General features: G+C 33.3%; 1 protein-coding gene across 1 annotated transcript in view; it reads right to left on the reverse strand.

Moving 5' to 3' along the window:
- LOC126780465 (epidermal growth factor receptor) overlaps nucleotides 1-9,743 on the reverse strand; it is a 107,484-nt gene extending 97,741 nt beyond the window's left edge. Inside the window, exon 1 of the mRNA XM_050504967.1 lies at nucleotides 9,571-9,743. Coding sequence (XP_050360924.1) covers nucleotides 9,571-9,634 — 64 coding nt within the window. The 5' untranslated portion in view covers nucleotides 9,635-9,743. The remainder of the gene's footprint in view (nucleotides 1-9,570) is intronic.
- Nucleotides 9,744-10,473: the final 730 nt, after the last annotated feature.

A 10,473-nucleotide genomic window follows, 5' to 3' on the forward strand; every position in this document is an offset into this window, starting at 1 on the left:
AGCTGGACTATCCTATCAAGAAGAATGCTTATTCTACCATGTTACTTTCTTCCGATACATGCAGGTTTCCCCTCGATCTTGTCTTTCACCGGCGAGCATGAGATGGGCCATCTTGACAGTTTTTTGGTAAGGCTCAAAATTTTTTTTATTTAACTCACCGTATAAGCAAGCCACTACACCAACGAGGCAGCTAAAGCTATATTTAAGACATATCTTTTGTGCATTAAATAAATGTCGTCTAAATTTTATAAAAGAAATCAAAAAAGTTAAATAATTTCTAGACCTTGTCAAAAGTTAACTCAAGCCCAACACACTAAAATATATAAAAAAAACTAATGATATGCGTGACAAGTTATATTAAGTTACTGTTAATTATTAATTATTATCTTAAGGTCATGAAATAAGAGTCTTAATTGATGTATGTGACGTTATCAGCATGAGTATGAGCTACCACTTGAGTGCTGAAGACTAACTTGCAGAGTCCTTTAATGGAGACAGGAATAGGTGAATTAAAGTCGTGTTAATACTAGAATATGTATGTATTTAAATATATGAATATGTTTATACACATAAACTGTTTTATATATGTTATTTTTTAGCTAGAAACATAAATAAGTTTCTTTTTTTGGATAGAAAGTAGCCAAAATGGCTCAGTGAAAAGAATACGTGAGAAATAATCTAACCGGACTCAGATCCGGGCAGAAGTTTTGGCACCACTGAGTGTTCATGTGTTTATATTTGTTTATATCTCGAATTGACGGTGAAAACCTCGTGAGATAAACTGCACGTATCCGATTAAATCCACATGTGTTCTCAGTACCACCATCCCGCAGTTGAGCAGCGAGGTAAAATAAGGTCCAAATCGTAGAGGAATTCGTTGCTCATTATTCCACTGTATATTGAGCGCCGTCATTCGTAATACAATATTGTCAGTTTCATGGCGTTCTGAAGGTCTGAGTCAGAAATTATCTTATTAAAATATTATAGCAACATATAATATAATATCAAATATAAGCACATAGAATGTACTTTTCAGTTTTAGTATGAAAATAAATATTTACAGAAATTGAAATTAATAAGTAGGTTTCAAGTTTTAAAAACGCCTATAAATATATTAACTGAACATAAAATTTATAATATTATTTCTACCGAAAACATACACTAAGCTGTTAAGATTAAACTATTTTTAACAATAATGAAAACAAAGTGAGATATAATAGAACATGCAATCTTTCGCAGCAGCTCAAATTTCGCGTTGCTATCAAAATGACTGGCCACATTTAAAATTTGCCTATCCAGTTGTAAAATGCACAAAAAAGTAAACAAAATAAAATCCACTGTCATTGACAGCATTGCAAAACCGGAAAATATTCAATGAGGTCATGGAACTGCTAGTGTCTCAGTATAGAGCTCACAACTTGCGGTAAGCAGTATCTGAAACACCCAGTCTTAAAATTTAGAAAGAGCTAATGAACCACCTGGTGCTAAATGGTCACCGCAGTCACCCTAGTAGTTGGCAGTGTGAGAAATACTAATTATAACCAGGGAACCGCAAACCATTACAAATAAGACCAAGCTTTTACTTGGTGGTAGAGCTTTATGCGAAATATAGTATTGAGTATTTTGTCAAAATGTTGACAAAGGTTTCCTTTTTTGTTTAGGCAACAGCTTGGAACATGCTCCAGTATACAGCTCCAATGCGATCCGACACCTTTAATGTTTCCTCACTATGTTTCTTTCCGCCACGCTCGAGAGGAATATTACTAATACATATTTAGCACGTGACCAGTTATGTAGCGTATACCCAGGCTGTAATCGACAAACTTCGATTTAGATCCAATGGAATCTCTAGATTATATTGCTCTATATCCTTATATATATTTCAAAAATTAATTCAAATCATTTGTTAGAATCGCTATTTCATTAAAATCGCTAATAGAACGTAAAATGTTTCGAGCTGGATTTGATATGATTCTGGATTTTTTTTTGACAATCAATAAGCGAATGGGCTTTTATTTTGATAAAAATTTTGAACATGAAATAAAAAAATTGGGTTGCTACTTTAGATTGGATTGTTACTGGTATTTAATTTTATTATAAATCACAACGTTTACGACAGGAAAAGATTCGCGTATGCAATCACTAAGGTTATTATTGTAATATATTTAACATACATATGTTATTGTAGATCAGGAGTGAACAGCGGAAATAAAAAAGTGACTTGTTGAGAGTGAGCCAGTATAATTATAAGCACCGAAGTATTTTTTAAGAAATAGATAGCCCTACGACAAATAGACCACCTGATGGTAAGTGGTCACCACCGCCCATAGACAAGGATACCGCACGAAATATTAAGCACTCCTTACACCGCCAATGTGCCACCAACCTTGGAAACTATGATGTTATGACCCTAGTGCCTGTATTTACACTGGCTCATTCACCCTTTCAACCAGAACACAACCATAGAAAGTATTGGTGTTTGGCGGTAGAATATGTGATGATTGGTTGGTACCTACCCAGATGGGCTTACACAAAGACCTACCACCAACTAAATTGTAATTAGTTAAATATTTAATATAATATAGATACATACATACAAACAAATTAATTTTACACTTATACTATCTAAGACAATTATCATACATACATACATTGTACTTCCTATGGCTTTTTAAATTGCCTTCAACAAGTCAATGAATTGAACGTCAAACAATGCATAGAATTCCATATTTTGTCAACACGAAATATCGAACACTGCGCCCCGACACACGATACGAATTGATAGACAAAATTAATCCACATCATTAAATATTCAGAACTTGATTTATGCTAATTTAAAATAAACTAGGCGCTTCGTTTCATTAAGAACAACTTCTCGTAATGATATAAGAACAATTGATTTATTTGAAGGACTCAGCATCTTTAAAGTAAATAAATGTTAAGGAAAATGATTCGAAACTTAATTCGCAACGCTACTGTATTACGTTTGACGGATAAAATAACTTCTTTCATTTTATGTTTCCTCGATGTGATTTTTTCACACAATGTTTAAAAACATAAAAAAATATATGATCAATTCACATATATACAGAGTGTTATTTACCTTTGTATGTGTTTACATCACCTATATGTCATAATAACGCTTCAAAATAAAAATTGGTTAACGCCCTTAATATATTTAACTTTATTAGAAATCAGAATGTAATCTTATATTAGCATCTCGCTAATTTGTATATGTATCAATGAAGACAAGATTTCGAAGTCAACAGTGTGATATGACATTATGAAAAATACGATATGAGTATAATATATACATATAGATTTGTCACTTGACTACTTCAGTGTAGTGGCTAAATATAGAGCCGCAAAATCCGAGGTTCTGGGCTCAAACCCCAGGTAGGGCAGGAAAATAGTTATTGGTTTTATCAATCGAAGAATACCATCAGATTTCGAGACTGAGGGAATAAAGAGTGCACCTGTGTTTGAGCACACACTTGTGCGCTATAATATGTCCCGCGTAGTTGGCTAATCTCACTTGAAACTATGAGGACATCATCATCCTTAATTTTAGAAAGACAAGTCACAGAAGTATATTTATTTTATATTGTTATAATATAAAAATAATTCAAAAACAGATATACATATGAAGTCCGAACTACATACTCGATAAGTCAAACCAATATTAAGGATACCTATGGATATATGTTTGAGTATACGTTAAGCTGACTATGTCTCACAAAGTAAAGGATTCAAAGAGCAACTGTTTTCTTTCTTTGAACAGGACCTTTGTATTCACGAACGACGCGAATACGTTGATTTGGTATTATTTTTCATAAAATATGAAAGTATAGGATATCTACACGTTTTAAATATAGAAAATCAATAACATTATATAAAAAGGACATAATAAATACAATATTGTAATGTAACGGTCGGCTGATAGAGTCGTACACTTAAGATAATTCGATAATGCAGGAATTCATATTCTGAGAAGCCTCAAGAGCTCCTCGCTCCATTCCTTTTACTCGGTTGATAACCCGTTTACATTACTGCGACTTGCAAAACAGAAAGAAAAATATAAAATAATATTATCCATTAATATGAAATAATGTAAAGAACAAACAATGACTCTTTTAAACGTAAAGCTCGACATGTTGAGAACCTGTTCAAAGCTGGAACAATCACCGAAATGTTATATGTTTTCACATTTTTCGTAGGGCTTCCCATTACATCCTTTTGTGAAAATGCAACTTTACAACTCCGAACATCTTACATTATAATATATATAAAAATGTTAACATTGTGAGATCTGTCCGGAGCTTATCACGGTCAGTACATCACTCCGAAAACTGGTTTAATACGTCCTGCAATTGTGTAATAATTTAAAATTGGTAATGTTTTTAATTAATGTAATATAAACCTAGATGATTTTAATATAGGTTTGCGCCCGCGCAGCGTCACGTCGCCTGGCACATTTGTAATAACAATCGACGATAAACGAGACGCGTGTTACGAGGACCACATAACTGTTGACTAGTGAAATCATCAAGGGAATTATTCACTATCGAAAAGTAACAACTTAAGAAATAGATCGATCAGAAAACGACTTTATCTCATCAGAAATTAAGGGATATTTTGACTTCACAACGTTTTAAAACAATCATATTTCGTTTACTCCGATCATGTCATTGTGAAGTGCCAATAGTAAACACAAAAAACGGACGAGACGTGCAGCTATGGAGTTTTTGTCATGGACGGTTTAAAGGACAGCGCTATATATTAACTTTATAAAACTTGCAGTTTAAAAACATTTTTTGATTGATTAGTTCTGAACTAAAATTTTAATGAATTTCATTAACAATGATTTAATGTTTCTGATGTAAATTATTTAAATTATTGTTCTTGTCGTATAATAAATGGTATACACAGTATGGTCAACGAAAAAGCTAAACTGTTAAATGCAACATATAACATTCGTTTACCTAATAATCAAATATTAAAAAGACAAACAAAAAACAATTTTGTGAATAAAAAATAGTATTTCTTTTTCGGTGCCTTTGATAGAATTAAAACATTTTTATAATTCGTATATTTCTATAAAATAAATTGTTTAGAGCTACAATAATTTAATATAATCATTGTGCATGTCCAATTTAAACGGATGCCACAAGTTTTTTTTTAATAATATTTGTTCCGGTAGTCTGTAAGCGCAACATGCAGAAACAAATTGATATATTTTAATGATATTTTGCGTGGTGATACGATAGTCGACAGTCAAATAACGTTATTCCCATAACATCACAAGATTCACGCGACAGAAACGAGCCCAGCTCCTATAAAATGTCTTAACCTAATATCAAAATTTACAAAATGGTATTACGAATTTAGTCACTTAAAAGTCATGATTTGTCACTCCCTGTAAATACCTTCATGCTTGTGATCGTTGTGTTATCAGCGCATCGGCTGCGCGTGTGTGAGTGAAAGCAGTCAGGTTATGACTTGAGATATCACTATCAACCTTACATCAGTCCTGTGCGAAATAAATTACCAGAGCACATTCCTTGCGGCGTGCGGACTAATCTCTGAACGAGTGAAGTGGATTTGTCTCCGGTTTTCTCCATTAAATAGATTTCCCACAAGCTTTAGTGTTTAATATCGTCAAATCCGTCTGTTATCCGAATAAGTAACTGTTATTATGCAAGAGTACGAACGAACGACGTAGACTAAGCATTGCTGTATAGCATTTTAGAAATGTGTTGTATAAGTTTAAACGAAATATAAAATACATTATGAAACATCTTAATCGGATGTGGATTAAGATATATATCTTTTATAAAGAGTTATTGCAGAATTGTCTCGCCTATCGGTAACTCTATTCAATTGGCGACTAATTAAGTGCGTGGGCGACGCTTCCTTCCCATTCTGGTAGTTGAACATACAAAAACTCTGAACACTTGTCAAACTACCCGGGATGTGCAGCGGGCCCCGAGGGTGTCTTTTAATTTTTTTCACATACATACACACTCGTACTAGCTTCCGTTTTATTGATATCCCGGAAGTGGGGTAAGCACTACACTTTTTATTATTATTTTGACATGTTTGGCTTGGTAATTCATTTTAACAAGAAACCAGTTTTAAAACGATTCTTTTTTGTCGCAATCGTTTTAATATCGTATGCGCAGAAAACAAGTTGGTTCAGCGCTGTAGATGTAATTATTTTCATTCTACTTAACGATATGTGTAAGGAAAGATGTTAAAATGTCATAAAACTTGGTACACAAGTTTTTCTCGATTTCTCTTCCGTCCCACTATTCATTGAGGCGGTATAATGATAGGTCCGGAGTACACAGTCTAGAAAACCTTAAGACTTCCTTGTTAGATATTTTAAATGACGCAGAAAATCAGAAAATGAAACGTTAACTATAAACGATGGTTCACGCTTCAAAGAGTATACGAGCGTCTTTTTAAATATATTTTTTTCGTAAAGATGGATGAGCGTAATGACTGAATACTTGATGGGTAAGCGGTTATTTGCATTTATAGATAGTGACAGTGGCATTGAAAAAATTAAGGTAACAGTAAAAATCTCACTGAATGAGTTAAGGTTTACGCGTAAACTACTATAATCGATTGATATGATTTTCTAATATATTTAGTCTACAGATTCAGGAAGGACATTTAGGCTATTAGCTAGTATGTTGTATATTTTTAAAATTGCTGTGACGTCCGAGAAACTCGTGACAACGAATAATTGAAAAAACAGACAAACAGAAAGTATTATATGATTTGTTGTTGGATTATTAAAATATAATTAACGTACGTGATGTATTTTATTAGATAATGTGTAATGTGATGCATAAATAAAGTTACTAAAAATTTAATTCAGGGAAAAAGTCCCTTGTTATTGTTTGTTTTTCCTTTTCAGAGTAAAACTCCACCTGTAATACTATTTTCCGATAATGTCAACTGTTCTCGCAACAGGTATTTTTGTTTTGAGTATCTCGATATTTGCTTTAATTTTATTTTAAATTGCAGCACACGCAGGAAAATCGGCCACCTGATGGTAAGTTGTCACCACCGCCCAACGACATTGACACTGTAGGAAATATTAAGCATCTCTTGTTGTTTTTGTACCTCCAATCCTGGGAAATAAGATGTTTTCCTGTAGTTATACTGGCTCACTAACCCTTCAAATCGGAACACAGCGATACTAAATAATATTCTCTTAAATCTGAACAAGGAATATGTAAGTACGAAATCTATTTGGAATGCGAGACGGTCGCAGACGATATATGAATCAAAAATATTCTCTAATTTTCATAATTAATTTACCTTTAATCATCATTGGATTATAATATATTGGATTTATAACATTTCAGCTTCGATTTCTGTTGGCAATGTATCCGGACCCACAATATCGCATTTGTTTTGCGACTAAGGTGATAAGGATCGTTATCACTGAACAATTTTTAATAAGGTGGAAGTTAACTCAGTATTGACTGAACAGACAATAATAATGACGGGGGAAAAGGAGAAGAAAACTTTCTGATTAATTAGTAGTATATACAGTTCAGAAAAAAATCAAATAAATAAATAACTTCTTACTCCAATACATACAATATATTTAATTAAAAAAATACCGTTCACTACGAGAGAAAAAGGGATAAAATATTTACAGTTTAATACGATTTTCAATTAATGAATTTGTTGAATTTATACGTCCGAAAAACTAATATGTTCGTTTATTTGTTACGAAAAGGCTGAAATATTAAACTGATCCCGTTTGTGATTTTTTCGCCTGACAGACGCAATGAGTTTTAAAACCAACGTAAATTGAATATTCGTTGCAAACTTTATAAATACATAAGCTCTTCCTGTTAAAGTCATACGCGAAACGTTAATACCGATTTTTAGAGATTAAATTCTCTGTTTTCTCTCGATTTTCATTACTTGAATATTACATATCCATCGTTATGAAGGATTTAACTGGACTGCTAAATAGCTAAAGTGAGTTAAAGATATTATCATAAGTGTCGGAATTAATTAGTTCGATTAGTGCGATTCAAACGCGACTGCTTCCACTGGATTTTCATTTGCTCATTTGTGTTTATAATTCATCTCGTGCTGGACGGCGAAGAAAACCTTAGGTCGGATGAAAATCTGTGACACGTTCACCAAGCCACATTGGTACATATCATATATTACTTTTATCTATTTGGAAAATAATAAAAAAGATTTTATTTTCTACATTGTATCGTTTCCAAGTGTTTGCAATATCTGTTGCGTTATTTGACCCACGCATACTCGCACTAACAGGTGAATTAAATTTGTTAAGCTTGTGAAAAATATTTCATTTGTAGCTGCGGGCTAAGTGTAATGTTATTATTGATGTTACATTACATAATGGTAGTTAAATGAAATATAAAATACATTCTTCGTGCGGATTCTAGTTTATGAAATCTTTAACATAAGTTGACAAAATTAAGAATTTTGCTATCCTACTTAGTCCGACACATTATCAAAGAATAACATTATTTCATCTAAATATATTTGAATTGTCCCAATAAAATGTGTCATTAAGTGCCTGACGCTTCCACTCCCGGATTTATGCGGTAGGGGGGGGGGGCTCAAATGTCAAAGTGCCTAGATGCTTTGGATCTCTAAGTCCGAGTCTGGAGGTTACCTTGACTTGTTTCTTATTGCATCAAAATCCTCTATATTTACTTATATATGAGAATATGTCAATAAGCGATATTTTTTTTATTTAGTGTAGGTAACAACAATACTTTATAACAAACTCAGTCGTTTTTGAGTTTCTTTGGATCACAAATGTATAGAAAGTAATCTTGTAAGTTGGTTTGTTACGCGCTAAACAATGAAAACAATAAGAAGCCGTGATGTCGTGACATTACAAACAATTGCACATAAAGAATTTTCGACATTTTTTTTGCTCACACTCCATTCGACTGGACGTCGGTTGATACTTTAACCAACATGTAATATGAAAAAACTCTTGATATCTGCATACAACTTAAAGAGTATTATTTTTAAAAGGTAGATAGAGAAAAATAAAATAACTCTTTGTAATATGTGTCATTTAAAATGAACTCTAAAGCCAAAGCGTTTAGAGTCAGAATATTTTTCATTTTTTGTTAACTAATGTGATAAAAAGATAAATATTTAGTTATTATTTAAGAAATTCCACAAAAATCGTGTACCAAATTCTCAAACTAGAAGAACGGGTTTTTGTCCGTTACAGTTCGACACCGTATTCCGAATTTTTAGATGCAATTATTGTGTCACGACGTCTTGTCAAGTGATGGGAATTCAAATCACTGCTTGGAACAGATAAAGTCACATTAAACATCATCAACAATAATAAAGACAAAGCGCTAAACGTCAAATCGCGTCGTTCATTTATGGAGAGAAATTTAAGAGTGATTAAATCCAAAATATTCACAAAAGCTATCTTAGACGCCGTGGCGAAACCTTGTACACAACATGAGACTCGGTGCCAACATGTAGCGGTGGTAGAGGCAAAGCGTGGCGGGTGTAAGACGGGAGGCTTACCTCTCTCCTGGATCTCGGCGCCGGCGGCCGCAGCCAGCAGCAACACCACGAAGACCACGTTCATCGTTCTATCACAGGCACTTGTTCAACGGCACATGCTAGCTACGCCACAGTTTGGGAAACACATTGGAGCCCACGGAACACAAACGCTGTCGGGGCACGTCAGCCTCGCTCGCAAGCGCAACTCGTATAAAGAGTATAACTCAGAGGCGCGTACGCACTGCTTCGGTCGCACACAGATTATTTAATACAGATATGGTACCTACACCAACAGACGATATTACGATACAAGTGAATATTGTGTTTAATATTGCACAAATTATGAAATACATTTATTTGAAAATATTCACACATTCATTAATCATTTCGTTGATAATATTAACGTAGGCCGAACTTATTGACTCTAAACCTTTTTAGTGTCATTTTCTCTAATAAAAAGAAAATGTCTGTCATTGTAACCAAATATTTACCAATAAACACTAAATTAATATCTGATATGATAATTATATAAAATATTAGCAAATTATTATTATATTTTAAATATTTGAACTACACGTTAAATTATTTGCTTAAAATATTGCGACAAAAATAATTAACACTTCATTGACAAAAAAAAGTCACTCAAAAACAAAAATTTAGAAAACTGGTCCTATAGTTAAGAAATTTTCCGATTGTGAAACAAGCATTTATTTCAAATAATATGCCTAATATATTGTACTTAATAGAAACGGAAGTATGAAAAACTCTTTAAATGTACCGCAAATGAAAAATCAGTCTATATAGGGCTCGAGCGTGCTTCCTAACAGCCGGCTTGCACATAGGATACTGCGCGCAGCCTCCCGAATGCATCGCGGCTCGACTCGGCCGATAGTACTTATCAGAAATCTGCTTCACTACACACCG

This window comes from Nymphalis io, chromosome Z (genome assembly GCF_905147045.1).
Source record: "Nymphalis io chromosome Z, ilAglIoxx1.1, whole genome shotgun sequence".
NCBI classification, from domain to species: domain Eukaryota; kingdom Metazoa; phylum Arthropoda; class Insecta; order Lepidoptera; family Nymphalidae; genus Nymphalis; species Nymphalis io.